The sequence below is a fragment of the Phasianus colchicus genome, chromosome 9 (genome assembly GCF_987193195.1).
Source record: "Phasianus colchicus chromosome 9, bPhaCol1.hap1.1, whole genome shotgun sequence".
In the NCBI taxonomy this organism is placed as follows: domain Eukaryota; kingdom Metazoa; phylum Chordata; class Aves; order Galliformes; family Phasianidae; genus Phasianus; species Phasianus colchicus.
Window position 1 is genome coordinate 19,410,923 of NC_143444.1, and position 24,571 is coordinate 19,435,493.

General features: G+C 34.8%; 1 protein-coding gene across 9 annotated transcripts in view; it reads left to right on the plus strand.

Moving 5' to 3' along the window:
* The window catches only part of TTLL7 (tubulin tyrosine ligase like 7), a 76,020-nt gene extending 52,484 nt beyond the window's left edge, over positions 1-23,536 (plus strand). For 4 of the 9 annotated variants that reach the window (XM_090146436.1, XM_090146435.1, XM_031600236.2 and 1 more), the window contains 8 exons: positions 156-242; positions 2,966-3,161; positions 3,913-4,193; positions 6,568-6,702; positions 8,410-8,490; positions 13,160-13,320; positions 17,585-17,758; positions 21,017-23,535. In XM_090146436.1, the coding sequence (XP_090002562.1) occupies positions 156-242; positions 2,966-3,161; positions 3,913-4,193; positions 6,568-6,702; positions 8,410-8,490; positions 13,160-13,320; positions 17,585-17,758; positions 21,017-21,137 (1,236 nt within the window). In that variant the 3' untranslated portion in view covers positions 21,138-23,535. Of the gene's footprint in view, positions 1-155; positions 243-2,965; positions 3,162-3,912; positions 4,194-6,567; positions 6,703-8,409; positions 8,491-13,159; positions 13,321-17,584; positions 17,759-18,132; positions 18,252-18,861; positions 18,936-21,016 lie in introns of those variants that run through there. The other 5 variants (XR_004167957.2, XR_004167956.2, XM_090146438.1 and 2 more) reach the window with 5 other exon arrangements.
* Positions 23,537-24,571: the final 1,035 nt, after the last annotated feature.

Here is a 24,571-nt window from a genome sequence, read left to right on the forward strand (position 1 = left end):
AAGAATAGGAGAATCTTACTCTGGAGGCATTCATTATCTTATTTCAGGGATAGGCAATCAAAGTAACTTCAAAGTCCTATCAGTTGGCACTTGAACTTTGGAAGAATAGGATATGCCACGTTTTGAATTAATCATAGTGAAATTCCTATTTCTAGGAGGAGGACATTTTGGATCTTCTGGAGCAGTGTGAAATAGATGATGAAAAACTAATGGGAAAATGCACCAGACAGCGAGGACCTAAGGTATTTGACTTTGAGATAGCATTTTTCTATTCCTTCATATAAAAAAGTGGTCTGAGGATTTTAATTGGGGAATTTAGTTAGCTGATCCTGGTGGATGCTTTCTTCCTCATACTCCCATTAGTCTGTGTATTTTGCTTAAAAAATGAAATGAAAAATGAAAAATTTTAACTCTATGGTATTCTTTTTCTCTCTAAGCTATTTTGAGGAATTGCTGGGTATGGTAACAACTGTTCTACAAGAGACTACTTGATGTCAGTGAATTGATCTTTTATATCCACAAATTATCTCAAAAGAATGCTTTGATCTTTAGTCAATTAGTGCCACTGAGGATTTTTGAGATCATGGGATAAGAGGCACTATGGAAGCTCAAAGGATTATTTATGATCATGATGTATCTGCAGCTTGCGTACTTGCTAAAAACATCATACGAAATATCTTGGAGCCAAAATCTGATTTTAAAGTGAATCTATGTTATTTTTAGCTTAACGCTTTCTGGTTGTGCACACAGTTCAACTGAGCCTTTGCCTTAAACACACTCTGTATCTCTGCAAACTGGTAAAGATTCTTGAAAGTCTTGCCTTCCCTAAATCTTTAGTGCTCAGGAAATCACACTTTGCCTTGGGCACACTCCCTTCCTTGAAGAAACAGTAGGGAATCTAAATAGCTGGAATAATAAGGAGAGAGAAAAACATTTTTTCCTCATTTTCCTCCATATCCATACATAAAACAGAGGGATAGAAGGTGTGTATTTGTATAAATAATCTTTGCATGTAAAAACAAAACATATTTGCTAAAAATTTCAGCCTCTTTTTTTTTTTTTTTTTTTTTTTTTTTTAATTTGAATACAATTAGGAGCTCATGTTAGAAAACAAGCTGAGATTCTTCCAGAGCAAAGACAATTTTGTCTGCAATTGAAAACGTTATTGAATTCTGCATGAATTGAGAAATATTTTCTGAAAATGTCTTTTTAATTTCTGGCCTCTAGAGGGCACCTTAGACTTGCATACTGGAAGATTTACACTGCTGTGTTTATTACACGGCACCTATTGCATATGAAAAGGATCGAAGGAAATAAAATAAATACATATACTTTAGAGGTAATTTTACTATAATTCTTCTGTTATAGAATCAAATGAGTTCAATCAAACAAAATGAGGGAAAATCAAGCTGATTAGAATTGCTAAGCAATTTACTATTTCTTATTTTAAGTGGTGACTTTAAACCCAGATCTGGATTTTATTTGTTATTACTTCTTTTTCTAATTTCTTTGACCTTTCTTTTTATTCTTCTTGTTTAATTGATGTGAAGTCTTGTTCAGGCTGTTCTTATTATTTTTCAGTACAGAAAGTGTTAGGAATATGTATATGGTAAGTGGAAATAAGATCTCCTTTAAAATCCATGATTTTTGTTTGGAAGTGTTTATTATTTCTTGTATAACATCAGGAATGTTTAATAAATATCTTTTCATGATATGTATTATTTCATTATTAGGATAGCTATTTCTGAGAAATCAGTAAGTGTTGAGACACCTTAATTTGTCCTTTTCGCTGGTATGTAGACATCATAATACTCTTTGTGTAGTCTGAACAATTGCCAGGGCTCTCCCCTGTGGGATATATCACTTTATTATTAATATTTCTTTAACTCTTCCTTTTCTGGCCAGACAGCTTGGGCCTGCATAAACATACTATCACTGTTAAGTCAGCAACAGAAATCTCTTTCCTTCCTCATCTGGAGTAGAAGTTTAGGTAGCTTGTGTTTAGTTATTAAATATTGTCCTTCATAGTTTATATTTGTGCATTACATTATATTAAAACTTAAATGAATCCTAGGAGCTTTTTTATTTCATGCTGATCCAAAAATTACAATATTTTTTAATGTGAGACATAATTGCTGTCCATTAGACAACTAGGAAGATGAAGCCATCGCTTATTATAGATGGGGGTTAATGGACAGAAAGCATGTAGGGGGAAAAAAAGGGACCACATGAGACTTCTTAGGTTGATAGATATAATGGAGGACATGGCACTTCTGTTGACTGCACCATGACTGCTGCACGAAGGAAAATTTTCTGTTGTTAGTTCCATTCTTGCAACGCTGTCTCCTACTTTTTGTTCTTTATCTCACATTACCCTTGGTAATAGCATGTGATTAATTACTTAATGACACTGAATCCCATATACATATGGGATTCCAAAGATGCCTAACATAGCCTGCTGTATCCTTCCAGATCCTGCTTTCTATAGGATGCTCTTTCAGAAGTATACCAGCTGAAGTTCCCTGGTGTACCTCATTGCCTCAGAGTGATCACTGTTAAAACATTTCTTCACTTATTGCAAATACTAGTTAGGGATTGCAACTGATTGCAAATAATATTCTGTATCATTTGACTTGTGATTTTAAACTTTAATCCAATATGTTGGGCAGTATAAATTGTACTTGAAATAAAATAAAATGACATTTTCACCCTACTGTATTATGCTGCTATTTGTGTGAGAAAGTTTGGGATTATTGTCATTAGTTTAATGAGCTACTTAAACTTTTATTTTAAAATTAAGGAAAAATTTCCAGTCAAATTTGGAAGAGTTTAAGTATGTACAAATGAACCTCCATAACTCACAAATCTAGTAAAATGTTTTTCTGTTCTTTTTGGATTATTAAGAAAATTAATTTCTTTGCTTTTTTTTTTGTGTGTGTGTGTGTGTTGTTTTGTTTTGCTTTAGCCCTTGTGTTCTATGCCAGAAGTTGCACAACCCGTAAGAAAATTTAAGAACTACAGTAGTGATAGCAGCTGTGATAGTGGTAGCAGTATGTCAGGGTCAGGAGATGAAACTGAAAAGGAAGATCACAATGAGAAAAAAGAGAAAAAGGTATCATATGATCTTGAAGAAAATAAATGTAAACCTTCAGAACGATCAGGTAAGTTAAATTATCACGTTTCTAGCTAAGCCTGGCATACATGAGAAATTATATAAAATGCTTCACTTATTTCAGAATATATTAGCATTCGTAACTCAGGGTTACTCATACTGTTGTTTTTTTCCTTTTCATTTTTAAAATCTTTTCTAAATTAATGAAATTTTTTTATTTTAAAAAGGATTTTTTTACAAGATTGCTAAAAGGAAAGACACACCTGAGTCACACTTGGAAATGTTGTAAATGCTTCTCTAACTCTTTTATTACTTTGAGAAGAATTTCATTGTGTTATTACACAAATATTTCTAAAATTTTATTTTTAATGTTAGCATTCTTTATTTAGACTGAATTAAAAAGCTTTACAATTATGTAAAAGCAAATGAGGGAAGCTGGGCCTACAAATATATGCTCCAGCAACCAAATTCTTTTTTCCATATTATTCCATTCAGGAAGCCTAATGTAGCAGCCCCACACAATTTTTAACCTATAGAGAAATATGTGCTCCGTATTAAATCTGATGCACGTTATAGAGGGCTGAGTCTACCTGATTAAAGGTGACTATGAAGAAGAAACACATGTTCTAATAGAATATATAAAGCGTGCATTATTAGGGGATCTGTCATGAATGACTACTACATATAAGGTATGTGACACTTTAGTGGATGTACACATTTGTTAGTTGTATGTTAATTACTGATGGAAAAATGGGTCTTAAATGATGCAACTACTTGTTAAACTTTTAATTTGTCTGCAGGTAGAATGAACTGGAAACCTTCAATTAAAAATACAAAATCTCCATCATATTCATCCTCATCATCATCTACAGGTCCAATAAGGCGTTCAGTAAGCTGCCCTCGTTCAATATCAGTATTGTCTATGCAGTCGCATGCAGCTGAGCATCGTCCCTTCTCTGCCAAAGCACCTCTGCAAATCCAGCGTGCATCCTCAGTGAATAGGTCTCGTTCTTTAAATTGCAGCCCATCTTCATCCAGGGTCTGTCAGACATCCAGCTTGGGAACTATGAACTCTTCAGGGGTGAGATAACATTCAAAAATGTTCAATTTCTCTAAAGTTCAATAAATACATTACTAATTTTTACAATGTCAAAAATCGTGATCCATTATCATCAATTAAATTCTGTTTTGAGAGATACTCAGGAATATAAGATATCTAGAAAGACAGGTCTAGACATGTATTTCCTTTTGAAGCCTGTCCCTGAGTTAGGCAGACAAAACATTTACTCAGGTGGTCCAACTAAATCATGAATAGAAAAATAAAATAAATCAAAAAATTTTAACTGTTCATAATTTGTGTAGCTGTAAGATAACAGTGTATTTCTGAACCATACTTTTTTCTTTTGAATTTTTGTGTTTCAGTTCATATTTTAGTGCCTGGTCTGTGCATTTCATCACCCAAATAACTTATCTGGAGATGGGGCAGTACAAAGTGGCACTTGTTACCCACACTTGCAGCCTTTCTTTCCTGTGGTGTGCTTTGATTGTCAGAAATCCTTTTGTAATGCTAATTAAGTTGTTTCACAGTATTTACTATCTCTAGTAGAGATGCATCCGACAGAATGCACGTTGTCTGCTTTGCCTGTGAGGCTTTGTCTAAATGATGAAAAAGGATCCTTTTAAAATTGTGTGCTGACACCCTGTGAAATATTCCTTAGCATGGTTTTCTATCTTTTAAAGTCAGCTAATAGAATTGGGAAGACATTAAGATTGTGTCTTCACCACAACGTGTTGAAGGTGTTGTTTTATCACATTAGCTATCTCAAGTTTAAAATGTACCCTTTTATCATCAAGATGTATTCTAAGAGCTAAATGAGACAGGGCTGATATAGATTTTTCTACTCGCATTAGCTCTATATCAAATACAAATTACTGAAAGATTAAAACCAGTCTCTTGCCGAATGATGTAAAAAATGGTCTAATCTCTTAACATGAGCAAGAAACTATACTTATTTTTCATTGAGAAAGCTCTAGCACAGAAATGATCTTGATATGCAGATCAATTATGTGAGGTAATAGAGCTTAAGTCGTGTTTCTTAAAATAATGTGAATAAAATTACTTAGAAAATGGATAAGAACTTATGATAATTTAGCACTATATTGTGAATGCAACTCTGATCATAATTATTTTTGCAACTAAGAACAATATACTATATATTACTGCTAAAATAAAATTGAAATTATGATCAACTAGAACTTACTAAAAATAAATAATTTGTCCATGTTAAATTAGTTTATTGATCCTTCAGGCAGGAAAAAAGGAGTATATTGTCATTTTTGGAGGCTTGTAAGATTCAAATGTACTGAACGTATGGAAGCTCAAGTTTAGAATGAGCTACCTGGAGTACTGCATTCAGCACTGGGGCCTCAATGTAATAAAGACGTGGACTTATGGGAGTGGTCTAGAGGGGGACCACAGAGATGATCAGTGAGCTGGTGCACCTTTCCTATCAAGAAAGGCTGAGAGAGCTGGGCTTGTTCAGCCTGGAGAAGGGAAGGCTGCAGGAAGCCATCATACCAACCTTCCAGTACTGAAAAGGAGAGACGGGAATCTTTAACAGTGATGGAACAGGGAGTAGGGACTTGAAATTAGAGTAGAGCTATAGACTAGACATTAGGAAAAAAATTCTTCACAAGGACAGTGGTGAGGCACTGGCACAGTCTGCCAGGAAAAGCTCTGGGTGCCCCATCCCAGGGCAGGGATGGAAGGTGCTCAAGACCAGGTTGTGTGGGGCTCTGGGCAGCCTGTTCTTGGGGACTGGAAACAGATGATCTTCAAGGTTCCTTCCAACCCAAGCCATTCTGTGATTTACATTTGGGAATTACAGATGTATTATTATAGCAGTTATGATCAAAAGTAAATATTAAGCAATGTCCTAAAAAACTGAAGACAATGCCAGAAACCCACGGACCAGAGTGTGATTAAAATGTTTTTGCTTCTTTATGTTTCCTTGAAGACTTTGCACAAAGTCATATAATTGGCAGTTTCTGTAAAATATTAATTCAAATTTGTTGCTGTGCAGGCCTAAAATGAAGTTTTTAATAAGAATTTATTTTAATTATATTGAACTTAGTTATCTCACATTTCAAATTTAAATTCAAAGTGGTAATCATTATGAATATCTATCATAAATTTTCTTACCTTGTTTCAAACAAACGTGCATTCAAACTTGGCTTTTCCTGCATCCCTTTACAACAGAAAGTAACCTTGATGGGTTAATGTATGAGGTATATATGTATGTCAGATATGTATCAGATACTACATCTGTGCACTGCTCAAATGTATTCTATATCTTCTTGTTTAGAATTTTTTTTATCAAGAAAATATCTTTGTTACCATCTGATGATCTAATATCACGCCTGATTTTTTTTTCTCTACATAATATTGTTTTTAGAGTGAGTCCTTACTGCAGCAGAAAACTAAAGAGCAAGAAGTCGCTTTGACAAAAGAGACTCTACTCATTTTCAATGACATGAGAATGAAGTTCCCAGGAAAAACAGATGAAGAATCAGAATTAATTATAGAAGAAGTAAGTATCTATAAATAAGAAAGAAGAATTACAGTCTAGATACTTACTGTTTATGTTACTAGAATGAAAGAAAGTTCAATTTATGATTCATGAGCTCCTGTGGCCTTAGAACTTCCATAACTCAGGATAATTCAAAGATTTCAAAAGCTTGCAGCTTTGCACACTTTCTGACCTTGAAAAAGCAGCACTGAAAACATTCTTATGCCTTTATAAAATATATGAGAAACTATCAGAAAGGTTGGGAAAAATCAGTTTTTCATTGTGGAGACAGTTCAGACTTTGAAGTAAGTTAAGAATAATGTTACAATTCATTAACAGTTTATATTTTATCTGGTATTGTTAGTGCAGATCCTGATGTGTTTAATTTGAATATGCTTACTGGAGAACACAGAGAGGTATGCTGGGAGGTTGCTAGTCATAACGATCACAATTCACACTCTTTTTTTGGCTCCTATAGCCTGCTAGCTTGCATTTCCTCACATCCAATGTTATTCTGAGCCTTACCACTTGACATGAAACAATCCTTGATCTGAAGGAGAATTAAAAAGCAACATCTAATATTCAGCTATATAAGAAAAAAATATATGGTATTTAAATCTCTTATAGATCTCTACTGCAAAGAAATTAACGTAAGCTTGGAAAAGAAAAAATAGAGAGATTTTTCTGAATCTAGTAGAAATATAGAGGGATGTAGTCATTTAAATTAACCCCTGTATTCTGAAGTAAGTAAGCAGCCCACGGTGTGTTAAAATTCATCAGGCTAATTCCTTATCCAGTTGGAAATGTCCTTTGTTCTCTTCTCTGAGCTTTCAAATTTGTAGAAACAATTTGTAGAAACAAATTTTTTTATTAAGTCTCCAATAGTCTGTGCAAACGCCTCACAGTGGAAAGGAATTGTCCTGTATTGATGGTTGATTTACTTGATTTTAAAAGACAGCACTTGTAAGTAGCATGTTTGGATTCTCTTCTCAGAACTAGAAATAAGATTCTTCAAGAGTATATGCATATTTATCTGTGTGTGTGTGTGTGCGTGTGTGTTTGTAAATGCACTCCATCTAGTGGTGCGTTCTAATAGAGTGCTAGGATGATTGTAAATGCTATTTCTTACTGCAGAATTCTCTTTAAAATTCATCTGTTTTTAATCAATTTCTGTTAGAAAATATTTCATCTTGGAGGTACGGAAGTAATTGTATATTAGTTGTCAAGCAGAAAGGGCCATAGGTCTGGAATAGAACACAAAGATAGAATAGTAAAAGTGTGTGCTCACAGTTTAAGCTATTTTGTTAACCGACATCGTAAAAGGAAAATATTGCTCAACAGCAATGATCGTTTATAGAAAACATGTTTTCGATGTGTATCTAATGTCCGTTATGAAAGAAAGAAACTGTTATGCATTATGGAACTCATAGTGCTGTTTTGAAGGAATCACAACTGTGTCAGTCAAGACAGGCTTCTATCTGCTTTGTAGTGTAGGGCTGTCAAAATCCAGGTACTAAAGATGGAAGGATTAAACTGAATGGCTGAACATATCTTGGCAAATGTCTCCCAACATAAATTTGAAAATACTTTATTTTAGAGAGATTCTTTTTACACAGAGATCTCCTAGACAGTCCATATGTTAAAATTGTGAATATCTGTGAATGAAATGTCAGATTATGATTATTTTTACATGCATTTATTTTTTCTTTTGTTTTGCAATGACTACAGATAATGGATAATTGGAAGTACCATAAAACAAAAGTGGCATCATATTGGTTAGTAAAACTGGATTCTGTAAAGCAACGAAAAGTAAGTGATACAGATTTCGTTTTCTCCAGATCATCAGAAGTGGACAAATAGCAATATGCCTACTGGTGTTTAGCAGTTTTTGAGAGTGACTTGAGATGTTCAAATACTGGCTAGTTTCTCTAATACATATGAATTAATTCTATTACAGATAATGATGATGCTCCATATTTAGACAAGTGTAATTATTCTGAAATATAATTACAAAAACAATTTCTTAAAAAACTAGACTGCTGAAAGAAAAGGGGAAAAAAAACCAGCCCCTTGGGTACCTATCTTTTTAGTGAACATTTTGAGAAGGGTACTGATTCAGCAGATTTGATTGATAAAGATGAGTTAGTCAACAATTTCAGACTAGGAATGTTAAAACTCCATTAGGGTTAGTGATATTGCACTTGGTTAGTTGAGTCTTTGACACACAGTATTACAACAGATCGTGTTAAAGAAAAAATAGGCCAGCCAAGCAAAGATTTTTAACATTGTTATAACATTCAACTGTCTACTTTAGTCTTAGAAAGGAATAATTACATTTATTTACCATTCTGTCTTTACTCATCTGATGTCTAGGAGGTACTGTTGTACGCAGTTTTTAAAAACTGGCCAGTATAGGATGCCAGTCTGTGTGACATAACATATGCCAGTCAAAATCATCTTCCCAATATAGTATTTATTTAACTCAATGCAGAAGAAATTTTTTGAGAGTATTGTTAGTGCTTAGGTGACCCTAAAGCAGTATTTGGGTCTTAGTTTCAGTCACTGACACAATATGTGGATTTGCATATCTGTTCCAGGCATTTAATTTCTGTATTTCTCAGTTTCACAATCTATTTTATAGACTATAAAAGCAAGCAACTTAATAAAAACGCTGCACACATGATAAATATTGTCATTGGAAAAGCTTGGTTGATGGTTATGAAAGAACAAGAGAACAATTTCTGATCCTCATCTCAACTTTTATAAAATCAGCCCTATTATTTTCAGGCTTTCAAACTGTATTTCACTGAATATTGCATTAAATGCTTGTTTTCGTACTGGACAGAGAAAACGTTACCTTAATGTGATATCATTTGATAGAAATATATCTGACTATTCAAGTCAAATTATGAAGTTCAGATATTACATTGAATGTACATCTATACAGCTTTTAAAAGTTAAATTAGACATGACAGACTTGACAGCATGGGAAGCTACAAATAACTAGAATTCTTCTTTAACCATGTCAAGTGGCAGCACTATAACTTAGCAGACTTCTTGTGCCATTGTCAGGAATCTGTAGAGCAGCTATCTTCATTTGCTGAAATTGTTTAATTTTTTTTCATATCTAGACCTTTTTCTGCTGAATATTCCTTTGTTTAAAATGATCTCATTTGTTTCTTGTTACAGGAATGAGTGTTGCAATGCCAATAGGCATTCACATAGGTCTTTTCCACTGTGTGCATGTGGCAGCTATAACCTTTAGTGCAAATCCAGAGAGAGGCTTAGTGTGGACTTGTAGTGATACGGAGGAAGATTTGCTGGGAGGATAGGGGGACGGACAGATATATGTACATATACATATATCTAACAGTGTCTCAAATTCATGCTGCTGCTGCAGTGAAATCTCTTTGCAGCAGAAATCCTTGGGGCAGCTGGAGATAATCGGGGTTGTGTAGCCAGAATTGACTCCTTTAGTCTGTGCAGCTATGAGTGTGAATAAGGGTCCCTGGCTGAGGCCCATAGTTACAACTGAGATACAGGGCTTTCACAAAAGACTAGTTAAAGTATTTCATTTTTTTTTTTCTCTCTCTCTCCAATTATTTTTTTTTCCTCTCTACCTTCCTTTCTTTTTTTCCCTTCACCATCCCCCTATTCTTGTCCTTCATTCTTTTCAGAATGTTCTCCTCTAAGCACTATTGTAACAATTTCCGAAAGTCTACAATATACGTTAGTTATGCCCTTTATTTGGCTGGCAGTCATGTAAAGGCAAGGGCACATTTACGTTGGGATGATACAGGTTGATATGCTAGGCCGCTATTGGTAAAACTGCACAACCATGAATATGGTTGTCTTTGCTGCTCTTTTGGGGGGGCATCATTTGCTACTTGGGAAACTAACGATTCTTGAAGCACAAGTGGGCCCTTCATCTTTGGTTACGCTGGAAATAATTTTTTTTTTCTTTACTGTTTTTAGCCTCAATCCCTTCAAGCTATCAGATAGTTATTCTTGGAAGGGTAGTTCATAAAAATGGATTAACTTTGACAATGACATTGCAGCTCAGGACTGCCAAATGTAAGCTTTTGTTGATTTGAAAGAAGTGTGTTTTATATTCCAGTGGGGTGGGTAAAGCAGAAAAGAGCTCAAGGTGAAGCATATTTATGCAAGTAAAGAATCTGTCTCAAAGGTACTTTCTGCAACTTTGTGAAATACAAAACAGGAACTCAGTCCCCTTAACTATACTTCAGAATTACTGGCAAGTTCTAAAAAAAAACGAGAAGAAAATACCTGGGCAATGCACAAGATTTCACAATGCTTGTCCCTGACAGATGTATTTTCTTAAATATTATTCTTCATAATGTAGAAAAATTAAACTCTTGCTCATATTCTTGCCTTCTAACATTACAACATTACAGCAGAGTTAAAGGAGGCATTTAGAAGAAAGTTATGAAATCAATACATGCTAAAATGAAATTTAATCTCTCAAGACTTTTAGGAAAAAGAGACTTCTGTATGACAGGAGTTGTGACTGTTTTGTGTTACATCACTTTACATAATTTCTTTAAAAACTGTTTTGATGGTTACCAGAGGTCTGTTCATCTTGTTTTGAATATACTCTCTTATAACATCTTGTTCTGTTACACGTAGATAATTGGCTATGATGATGATGTAAATTGATGTAAACAGAAAGATGAAGGCAATCTAGGGAAATTAGCTTAGAAAAATGGGTTTGTATGCTCCATGAAGTTCCAGCCCTTTTGCAATGCCTTGTCTCTTTTTCTTAAATGGATGATTGAGGCTCTGTTTGCAAATTAAGAACAATTAACTGTGATATTTCCCACTCTGGCGTATTGGCAATGTCAACACAGCAAAAACAGAACAGGTTTTTTTTTTCCCCCTCCATAGTACCTGGCAGTCTGTACCTTGCTATAAGATGCAAGACTCTATTTTTGGCTTTCTTTGCCTCCAGATGCTAAAGAAAAGGCTACTCAATAGCATCTAATCTTTCTATCTCACTCTTGCGGATCATGTGTGAGAGATCAAGCGTGTTTTTTCAACGGCAAAGATTCTTAACAGATAGGACAGCATTGTGTTCTCATTGGTAACTATGTGCACTGGATTAAAACAACACCTATACTTGCATACAATCCTATTTCTTCAAAAAAGAACTCAACATGTCAATGACATATTTCATCCAGGTGGTTTTTATCAGTCACCCACAGGTTGGTTTGTTTGTCAGGTGTGATAAGACTATTTATGAACAACAGTTTGTTATGCAGATCTAAAACATTGAAATTCTACATCATGCTTCCATATTTTGTTTTTATTAAATCTCCTTCACCTTTTGAGACCTAGATATTTAGCCATACAAATCTGTGTTTCATACGTCTAAAAGTTGCCAGAGAGAATACCATACCTTCTAAATTTTCAAATTTGCAACATCTTGTACTGAAAGAGTACATTCCTCAGTTCACTACTCAGTTGAGCGTGATGTTTTTTTGGAGATGATATTTTTATAAAGAGGCAACAAGGGTGCCCACGTTATGTACAATTATGGGTGTGTGGGTTTTTTTTGTTGTTCTTTTTTGTTGTTCTTTTTGGTTTTTTTTTGTTTTTTTTTTGTTTTTTTTTTTTAAAGACTACATGCACCATAGGCTCTTTTAGGGCAGAGTTTGGAGCTCCAATGAGGGGGCAAGATACTACTTCAGTGTTCTGGAAGTTTACTGCTTCCTATTCCTGGTTTTATTGATGTATCTGAATAAATGGATGTCAATATATTCTTTCAGCTTGTTTTCTTCCAGTAAGTATAGAGGTAACTTAGATGACTGACCTGAGAGAACCTACAGATATAAAAACAGACATGATGAATCCCACTTTCCATTTTATATTTTTATATAAATATATCTAAAATCTCTTTCATTGCTATAGACATTACTTCTTTAAATATTTTCCTATTTTGTTGCCTATTTCACTAGCTTATTTGTCAGCTGAAAGCTACATTAAAATAGTTTGATCTAGTGTAATGCTGAGTTTCAACAGACGTTAAACCAGAAGTTTTTGAGGATGTTTTAGTTCTTTATAAAATACACGGCATTTTAAAAGGAAGGGGAAAAAGAGATAATCTTCATATGTACAATATTTGGGTTGTTAATTATGTTGCTTCTAGTCTCTAATTGTATCCATTTTGTTTCACTTTAAATGCTTTTTGTAATTTAAATTAGCTAGAATTCAACAGACTGAAAAAAAAGGAACTTTTCTGTAATAAAAATAAAATATTTTTATTTAGTTTTGCAAAATTTTATTGACAGAAAAAAGCATCTCATAAAGGTTTGCTGCTGAATGCACAGAAATGAAATGTAGACATCTGTGGGAATTTATAGCTATGCAGTGATCTGTGTGTGCAGTGAATCAGAGAACAGTTGTTTTTTAGATTTTGCAGTATGCCTTTCTTTGATATGCTTCAAATACTGTTACCTAGGTTTTGGATATAGTCAAGACAAGTGTTCGTGCGGTCCTCCAGCACGTCTGGAAGGCTCCAGACATTGAAAATCTACATCTGTACCGTCTCTTTAACCGTGTATTTAATCGTTTACTTTGGAGCCATGGTCAAGGTTTGTGGAACTGTTTCTGTAATTCAGGGTAAGCCCATTTTACTCAATATCTTAATGTTTTTAATAACTCCACAGTTACGATCAATGCAGGCATACTTTATTGCTCATCTTCATTCAAGAGAACACTGTAATACATTGAACTCATTTTAAAACAATGTATAGATACAGCATAATTAGAAATCTAATAACCTTTGCCAACTGTTTCAGTAATGGAATCCGACATCTAGTAAGATTTTTACAAATATAATAATCTGAGGACATAATCTAATTTTCTAAATAGCTGAGCTTTTGTTCAACTCTTTCATTTGGATAATCCACAATTTTTAGGCCAGGCCACTCTGTCGAATGTGGATTTACTCTCTAAAAAATCATTGCTGTCTCAAGACTTGCAGGAGAATAGTTCAATCTCAGGTGCAACTATCTCTTGCCAAACACAATCTCTGTTCTGTCATTTACAAATAATGGGTCAGAATTTTTGTGCTTGATTATGCTTGCTGTTTCACACACTGGTGGGAATTTAAGTATGTGCAGAATAGGAAATGTGCACACTGAAGTAAGCAGATATGCTTGGATTACAAATAAATTTTCTAGAGGGGAAAGAGCAGTCAGGCCATATTTTAAAAGTTCAATATCCTATACTTCAAAATCTACATTCCTGAAATCAATGGCATTTGTGTAAGGATGTTTTATACCTGTGGTCCGATTCTCCAAATTTCTTGATAACATGGTAATGTGTAAATATGAGATATATTGTATACAAAAATACATTTTCTCTGGAAGTATATATACAGTGTTTAAAAGAATGGGATGGGATTTGAGTAGCTAGCATAAGATGTTTTAAGTTGTTTATTGAAGACGAACAACAAATGTAGTATGCTAATGGATATAGTATCTACAAAAGAATCAAGCTCAATATATTCCTCTCTTGCAGTTATTTGTTGTATGCAGAGAACACATGTACTGCACTTGTTAATTATTTCCTAACATAATAGAAGAATGTGCTAACAAAAATGAGGGATCTGAGAGTATCCAAAAGGTCATCAGTTTTGTTGTTGTCTCAGAGTTATTTTCTCATTGCTGAAGGTTTGTTGTTGTGTGAACTGTTAAGTCATCTTTGTTTTTTTTTTAGGGTTAAGACTTGTTAGAAGTAGCTGTCAGGAATTTAGCGTGCTCAAAAAGTTAACACGGAAACCTTTTCTTAAGCTTGTTTTTCCAATCTAAAACACTTCTTTTACATAATCCTCAACAGCTAAAGAGTCCCTTCTTAATGGCAGTAGAGGTGTGGAAATCTTTTAGTTAAGACTCAGTTTTTTGCTGTCATGTAATATTGTATGTTCCCTTTCAGTATTGCTGATCTTATTTTGAATCTTATTTTTAGTGTGCTCTTTTGCAAATCTTCTAATATGCATTAAAAAAAAAAAAAATCTTTTAAGTTTTTTCCTTTTAAAAATAATATATTTTGTTCAAAACCAATAAAGAATTCTGTTCACTTGGCTCAGGAAAAGTCTTTGGGTTCAATGAAGAGCAGGATTTCCCATTTAGCACTACCTTCACTCTTGCAGATCAGGTCCCAGCTGACTTGAGAATGGAGCTACGCTCTTTGACAAACATTCAATTCCTTGTAACAGGAGTTGTTATGTAAAAATTTCTAAAAATACTGTAAAATATACATATATATATGAATAACCAGTATGTGTTGAGATCATTCTACATGTAACATACCTGCTACAAAATTCATAGAAGAAAGCAAGCTGAAAGAGTGTTTGTATCTAGTCAATATGTTGTTTATTCAGTTGCAATAAATCACTCTTGCCATGTAATTCTCAACACAGACCTCAAGACAACTATGCAGCAGAGACCAGCTTCTCATCTGTCATCCTTAGGGTTAACTGTGCCATTTTAAAGAACAGAATAGAATAAATGAAGGGCATGTGTAGAATTTGGGGACAAATGTGTGGAGGGAGGTAACTGTGCTAATCAAGAAACAGTATGAATATGTGAAAACATCAAGAAGTATGGCACTTTTATTATCAATAATATGTATGTATTAGGAGAATAATAGCCATTAGCTTTTTTTTTTTTTTTTTTTTTTTTATATAGCAAGAAGAATGAATAAAGAAACAAAGAAAACCTAGTGAAATTACATGGATATAGATGATTTCATAAAACTACATTTGTATTACTACATAGTAAACAATTAATACTAACAGGAAGAACAAGTTGACCTGAGATGGTTTTAAAAACAATGAGAAATAATTGAAAATACTGCACGACCTAGCATAATATTCTCTAGATCTATTAAGAGCTCAGTGATTTCTTACTCATGTATGGAAACTTAAGTTACAGCATAATAAATTAAGCTTCATTGGGTAACAGTACTCCAGTCATTGTTGACTGCAGTATAATGGAGTATGAACTGAATCTGTGTAGCATATGGAGGAGATTGATCAGGAACACTTATATGAAATCTCATTAAAATTCACACATATATTTCCAAACATCAATCTTTTTTATTAGGGTAATTGTATATCATCATGCTTGTAATCAGCCATAATTATAGCAGGTCATATATTCTTCTTCACTGATAAAGTCTCTCATAACTGTGGGAAAGTAATCACAGACCTCAAAGCCCAGAACTTAAGGAATTTATCAGGAGAGTTTCTAGCAGGAGATTTTGGAGATTTATGGGTTGAATTAGAAAATAATTATGTGTAACACTGTGAATCCGGTGAATGAATGTAATACATAGAACTTCATTTTGCTCCTTTCCACCAGATGTCACATGGTGAAGGAAATAATAAAGACAGTAGATTAATTTTCATGCAATAGTAAATGTGAAAATTTCATGGTCAGGGAACAATATTGAGAAAAATACATTAAGGAAAAGCAGTTCTTCAAGGAGTATAATTATTCTGCTTATTAAATAAACACCTTTGCCTTAGAAAACATCTTAATTCATTATATAGATAAGAATTAATGAGATAAATACTTTTGTCAGTTGAAAATTACATATGCAATGGAAAATTTGTAGGACTGAACAGTTTCAGCTTGCACATACTATTTAGACATGGAATCCAGGCTGAAAAATCAGGTATATGTGATTTGTTTTACTCATTAATATTCATAATTGCATGCTAATACATTGCAATTAAGAAAAAAAAAAATCTCATTAGATTGAAGAAGGCACGCTGGTTCTTTGATGTGTACTAAAATCCATTGTTTTAAGAACAAACATCTTACCTCAGGGATGTAAAGTCTACTACTGATCTCAGTGGGAAAAGGTAAATCATCCCAAATGCCATGTTGATCCCAAAAAATAGATGCAGCAAATTTTCCTCACTCTCTGAAGTGCTTCTTTAATAACCAAGTAAAAAGCATCAAGCTTACAATGCCATCTGTGATACTGGGAAATGTTTTGATGAAAAAGTGGCCTTAACAGCGACCACATTGCCTTTAAAACATAGAAAATGGTCTGTAATCTGATCAGGCTTTTGCATGGAGCGTAACATAGGCACAAACACAAGTGTTAGTGTATATACTAAAATTAATATCAACTTCTGTAATAAACATATCAGATACATTTTATCATTTATTTTTTCATTTTTTGTTATTGTTTTTGAAAGGGAAATGGCTTTTTAAGAAAACAAACAAAAGTATGATGGTCTGCATTTAAAAAAGAAAGCTTCTGTACATGCACCTCATAAGTTGCACTGAATAGTGGAAGACCACCTCCATATGGCCAGATGGGATAATAAGTAGTATTTTAATGACTAAACTTAAAAACTTTCTTCTTATTTGGACAAGAAAGCAGAACGTGTGCTAATCTCCTTTATGTTCTTTTAATATTAATTTCTTGGTATTATGAACTTAAAGTATTATTGTGCTGTGGAGAGATTTAGAAATAACATACTGCTTTTATTAATATCACATCAGATCTGCATTCAGCTGGTGGCCTGTTAAAAATAGTGATTTTTCTTATTCCTGTTATAAGACACCATCTACAATTACGTGACAGCGAATCTTTATGTGCTAAACCTAAGTAATAGCCCTATAAATGCTTAAGGAACATTTCAAATGAAAAATAGATTTGGGAGATTTCACATATGAAAATTAACTTTTTAATATGGTATTTGGTCTCCCAGCATTTGAATTATTTGTTAAATAGTATAGAACATTTCTGTAAACAGGCATGTTAATGCATTTTCTCCTGTTCCTCTATTGTTAAATCTGATATAAAGGAATAAAGCTCACAGATTGCAGAAAACATGAAGTCTTATCTGTTTCCACAACAGGAACTCTTGGGAAACCATATTCAGTAAAAGCACAGAGGTGGTGACTCCTGAGCAACTCCAGTGTTGCCAACGAATAGTACAGCTTTGTAAGCACTGCCTGCTAGTGGTGTACAAATATTCATCAGACTCAAGAGGATCCCTGACTGGAATTAGTCCTAGCTGGGATGATACAAGGTATGCATTTCAGTATTCTCTTCCTAAAATACAATGATCAAAGATAATACTGGGACAGAATTAATATAAGCCATTACTGCCATACTTCCCTTTAAACCTAGTTTACTAAATATTAAAAGAAAAACAAAACAAAACAAACAAACAAAAAAACAACGAGAAAGGCAAAAATAAAAAACAAAACCCAGTTCCCTTGATAGAAAATGAAAACCATTTGGAGCTCTCTAGCTCCCTCATGAAGTGCTTCCAAAAAAATTAGGTATTTAGATTTTGTGTGAAACTACAATTATTAAAGTCTTGATTGCCTACTGCTCAAGTAGCTGCAGCAAAGGCTTTTTGTAAAGTGAACTGAAAATTTCCTTTCTTCCACTTCTCAGATCCCTCAAAGTCATTGATTCCAGATTTGCATTCCTAGAGGTATCCTAACATGTATGATACTTCTGGCTTGACATTCGCAGTGGGATGCTATAGGGGCTCAGCTCCAGCCAAGGGTCAGGTAAGTGCCATCTGATTTACTGTATTGCACAGTTTTGCAAAGTTGATTTACAAACCCTACAGATTTCAAGTTTTATTATTTCATCTCACAGAACATAAATATATTTTCAAACCTTGCAAAACAGCATCATATAGTAAAAAAAAACCTCTTTGGCACTTACCCGATTCTCCATTGGCTGGTTTAGTTTTTCAACTGGATACAATAAGGATCATATTGTCAGTATGGGGATCACTGAAAATGCTCCCAATGTGGGAGTCAATGCTCTGTAATTTAACAACTTTAGATGGAAAATTAAACATGTTTAAGATTACTTAGGTTCCAAATTCTATCCATAATGGCAATTTGAATTATTATGTATATAAACATACAAAAACTTTGTTTATATGAAACATGTCACAGACGCTATATTACAGAAGAGTTTCTCGAGTTAAATATCATGTGAAAAGCAAAAACTTTGATAAATTATCTGTTAAATTTATGACTTAATTGTGTACTTGATATATCCAAGGCCAGTTATTTGATATACTAAACTCATTTGTTATTGTCATATAAATCTAAAGGCGATCTAACAATTTAAAACCAACTGAAAACTGCATCTGTTCGGTCACAGCAAAAGTCGAAGTACCTTAGCCACAAAACGAATCCTATTCAATATCGACATTACTGAGCTGCAGCAGGAGTACGGTAAAGTAATTTGGTTTAGTTCAGAGTAGAAAATCTTCAGGCTTGAAGTTTTTATTGCTTTTACTGTTAATACTGCGGAAAAATTTTCATTATAACCAACCACAAACTATTCAAACTGATCGGATTACTCTAATGTACTGCAGCTAACAATCCTGTATTTGGAAAGAGGTGGGATGGATGACCCAACAAAACTTTTTTCATCTCTGGTTTCTGTGTTTATTTTGACACTGAATGGAAGTTCATTCAAAACTTTTGCAAGCTAGAGGAATCTAGGACCTGGTAAAATATGGTAGTTAACTATGACATTCTGAATTTGTGAAATGAAAGATACGTATGAAAACAAACGCTCTTACTTATTGTGTCCCACAACATGTAAGGCAATGAACTACTATTTCTAGAAATGGGAGAAATACAGTATTGTTTCATCTAAGTTTCTGTTCTTAAATTACATAAGAAGCTGCACTACCACTAATAATTTTTTTGACTAATGGTTAAATTTTGCAGGTGCAAGAGATCAGAGGATAATTTAATAAATATACAAGAAAGTCATTGTTTCAAGGCTCTATAAAATCTAACCTGAAGAACTCCATTTGTCTTTTTTTTTTTCTGACCAAAACACTGCTTTTTGTTCTGTGTTGATGACTAAAGCTTTCAAAGTTAGCAGATGCTCCTTTATTTGGTAAAATCTATTTGTACATAGAAAGAGAAAAAGGGTGTAATGAAAACCACAGGGGTTCTTCTTTCCATTTTTTAGATTTGTTCTCAATCCCAGCTCCCAACTCTACATCCACTCTATGTGATGGAGAGAATGAATAGGAGTATTAATGTAAATGGGAGTTAATGCCTTTTTTTTTCCGCACAACATTAAGTGTAAAGAAAACAATGAGAGTACTCAAAAGCTATACCAAAACCTCTTCAGATAATAGCCAAGAAATGATCTGTGTAAAGTGCCAGACCTTTCACATTTTTATAAATTCACTGATGTTAGAATATGTAAGAAATGTGAAAAATACCATCTATTACTAAATCCTTACAGCTTGCTAAGTGGCATTATGACAGATTCTCTGACAGGCATTAGGGCTGTTCTCTGTATCAACAAGAAAACATAGGACTCAGTCTGGTGAGATACTGAGCTATGAAACGCATCACCAGCCCAGACCAAATCAGACTTTTTTTTCCCTGTAAATTGATGAAAATAAAAGAATAATAACATTTTGATAATAACGTGATTCGTAAGATCAATCCTCTAACTTATATTGATTAATGATGAATGACTCAGTAGAATGATGCAATGATTTTTAAGCAATAATTTATATAATGTGTTGTGTTAATTCATCCTAACACTGACGTAACTCTTTACAACGCTCTGATTTCGTGTGGATGTTATTTCTGCAGTTACTGTGCTCACCTAATATTTTCTGCAACTATTAGTAAATGATAAAATAAAAATAGATTTAAGAATGAGTATTAGACATGATAAATCACTTTTATAGCATTATATAAAATACAAACAATGCAGCTGCATGAATATAAAAGAATAAATCATGTGACTCACAGTGTTGTTGCATCACTGTTTCTTGCTTTACAAGAATTGTGATGATAGCATGGCAATTTTTAGGGAAGGAGAGCAGGAAATCAAAGCTGAGAAATTGTTTTTTTTTCCTAATAAAAATTTTTTAACAACTTAAATTTTAATAATCTAGTTAACATAAACTCCAATTTTTACCCAGTTTAAATTGAACAAATAGTACTATAATAACAAAGACAATGAGTGAAATGTTAAATTTGGATGGCAGTGTTGCACAGGATGCCACGGTTTTTATTTACCTCCTTGCTTTAAACATTGAGAACTGGCAAGATGTTTGATTATCATACAACGTCCTGAAATTCTGCTAACCTGTCCCTGACCTTAGGATCTGTTTCATGAGTTATTCATTGCCTAGTATTCCTTATGTGTTATAAATAGTGCTTATCATACGTATTTTCTTGCATATAACAATTATAAAGTAAGCACATGAACAACTAATTGCTTCAATTTCAAATCTTAGTTTTACCTATAAATTCTGCTATATTTTTCATAGGTGTTTATTGCCAGGACCACCGCAGTTCATCATGAAATCATCCTCGTCCAACCTCAGCTGCAGTTCATCTGGAATGCCTCGCCCTAACGTTTTGTTCACACGCAGATACAGTCACCTGTGAAGGACAAGTTACTTTTCATTGTAAATAATGGCACTCCATTTTTATTTTCAGATTAAATTTGTGATGGAGCTTAATACAACACTGTTATATATAATATTACCATATTATGATAACATTTAGCTTAAAACTTACTGTAAAAGCAAAGCTTTTCTGGAAGCATAATAAACCTTGTTAAGTTGTTTACACACATGTGAATGTGTAGATCTTGCTAGGTTTATAAGTAATTCCTTCCTACTAGAAATGTTATTTTTGCTGCAGAATATATAAGACGGAGTTGATCTTGAAGATCCTATTACAGCGTTATATTATTTTCTACATACAATACTTTTGAGTTGAATATTATTTATTGTAAAGTATGCTATTTATTGTCTCAAATGTAAGACAAGAGCCTTTAAAAAGACAGATGAATAAAAAACTGTAGTAGAACAATAAAACTGTAATTATTATTAAAAATAACCTTACCATTTCTTGGATATGTTTAAAATAATCCCCAAAACTCTGTAAGCCAAACATTTCTCCTCTGAAATTACAGGCTCTGCTTAAAGCTGTTACACTTCTTAAGGGACATGTTATAGTATCTTTCAGAAAAAGTGAAGAAATTCTGTATGCAATCAGTAAAAATACCAGTTCAGGCATTCAGTTTCTAATTGGATTTTTGTAATAATACAGAAGCCAATATTTGTTATCAGGCTTTCATTCACATTAACTGTGGCCTGTGCCTTTGGGAGCAAGCAGTCACCTACAACTTGTACAAGCATGCATAGTGAGTATTTTTTCTGTTTTACTGCACAAGTGGTGAAACAGACATTTTTAGGAAATACTGCAGCTATAATACATTATTTCAGTCTTACACTAATTGGTTCGCTGTAGCTTTTAACATACATTCTGCAGTATGTACTGAATTGTATCATTTAACTAGACAGTATTTTCTAGACTTGTGGCACCTTTAAATGTTGGAAATATAATTCATTAGAAAGCTCTCATTCAGATTCAGCTTCCTGGGCCTGGCTGAAGAGCGCTAAAAGAAACTGAGCCAGGGCATGGATGTAGAATTAACAGGACATGTAACCTGAAAACATCATTCAGGTTTGCTATGTAGTCCCATTCATCTCATTCAGCACTGTGCCATATAAGCCTTATTCATTGTATAAATAGTTATTTAAAATGAATTAACCTAGATTTAAAAATGAATTAAGTTTTTAAACTAAGTAAAGAACAAAGTAGTAGATATTTACCAAAGATGTGTTTACTTTCCAATAATAAAAACTGCAAATGTGTTTGTAAATTATCAGTGAATTTTATGTAGGTTGCTCTGAAAGTAACGCCTCCTGTTTATTTCCATGGAAACGGCAACAAAGACAAAGAGCACAATAATGTACTGATAGAGCAAATTCTCAGCTGCAAAAGATTGTTTTTCAATGTAGTCACCACCATTAGTTATTCATTTTCACTGGTGATAAACACGAGCCTGCATGTCTCACTCACAGAAGTCTGCATGACTGTCCAGAACGTGGCTTGTCTTTCGTGTTGCTGTCACCACTGCTGAAACACACCACTCACTGCCTTGCTGTTCTCACATCCGCTGTTTGGTGTCCGTATATGCTTACCAAGTGTTGATGAATAGCAATGGGAACCAATTCAATGATGCACCTTTGCTTCATCTGCACTTCCATGTCAGATGCCATTCTGTCAGACAGCAACAAAATGTAACGGGATACCTACTGGGAAGGTTCAGCCTCTACTGCCATCCCACCACCCAAATCTGATATCGTGGCCAACATCATAAAATAGGAGGCATTACATTTGGTGCAGCCCTCATAAGTAGACACTAAAAAAATAACATGGGGGGGAAGTTGTCCTCAGGAGCAAATATGTTAGAGCACTTTGAATATCCAGAGATTTAAGAGATATTTAAGAGACTTAAGAGATTTGAGAATTGAAGTTGTCTGGAACTTAATGTTTTATGCCTTAGATATAGCATGTATATCAGGTTGGGAATTTTGGTAATACTTTTGATGCCTGTGTTGTTATCCATCAGTTCTAGAACTGCAGGATACAACACAGCAAAAATATTTGTAAACAATTAACAAACCTCTGAGATAAGCCAGATATAAGTAGTCTTCTAGTCTGATAAAGAGCTTTCATTTTCATGGTAGTACTAGTTTAGTAATATAGCATATTCACAATAATTGTATATCTCTTTAGATCCATACAGTGACTACCGATAAAGCGTACTGCGGTTATCTGTAACACACAATAAAAGCTGTACATCTCTCTTCCTGGAGGAGGCTTCCACTGTATTCTGCTGTGGGTCATAGAGGGAAAACCAGCTTCCAGTCTAGCTTGCCAAACTCAGACTGAACCCTGCCCCAGCAGGCTCACATGAGACTTTTTTTTTTTTTTTAATTTTGTTCTTGTTCTGTTTTAAACTTCTTTTGATCAGTATTTTCAGAGGGCAGTGCTGGGACAGGTCAATCTGTACAGAGTACTCTGGCAATGGAAAGAGATCTCCTATGGGCAGACCTAGAAAAAATAACAGTAAGAACAAAAGTGGACCAGATGGTTGGTGCATGTCTGATGTTACTTAATTTATTTCTGCTAACCTTTCCTAATGTGGTGCTGTGTTCCTAACAATGTGGAGATCAATACATAAAATAAGCGTAATCTCAGATTTTCTTGCCAGCTTCTGAGAACAAGTGTGCATGGCCCACAAGGGAGAGCAGGCTGGCTGCACCTGCAGTCCAATCCAGACAGTGCCAAGGGGGAAAGCATTGCTGCATTCCTCCTGCACACAATCCCGACCCTGGGCTCGTTTTGTAGCTGCACGACGATCTCAGCAACTAAAAAAAATCCCTCTGGCGCGAGCGGGGCTGTAGCGTTACGCAGGAGCAGCGTTTCTGGCTCACGGCCCCGGCTGAGCTGCCGGCTGGATTCCGGCCAGACCCTTGGGGAACGCCGGGCAACGAGTGGCTTCCCCAGCTAAATTCCATTAACGACCTAATCTTCATAAACCCGCTGATACTTATTCAAAAACACTGCCGCTTAGAGGAGACTTGTATTTCCCATTCGTTTTCCTTGGGGCGGCTGGCAGCACGCGCAGCAGCACCCCGCCGGCCTCGCGCTGCCCATCCCGAGCCGCCGCGCGAGGCGGGCGCGGGGTCCCGCGGCGCTGCACGAGGCGGCACGAGGCGGCCGCCGGCCGGGGAGGCGCCGCGCTGCCGCCCGCGTGTGGCCGCGGCACGAAGCGGGGCTCACCTCGCCGGCCCGGGGCCGCCGGCAGAGGGCAGCAGCGGCAGCAGGTAAGGGGCAGCCGCCGGGGCGGGGGGGGACCGGTATGGAGGTCAGGGCGCTTCCCCGCCCAGAGGCGGTGGAGCGATAACTTCAGCCTGCCGTTGCAAAATGCAAGGTGTGATCACCGTAAAAAAAAAAAAAAA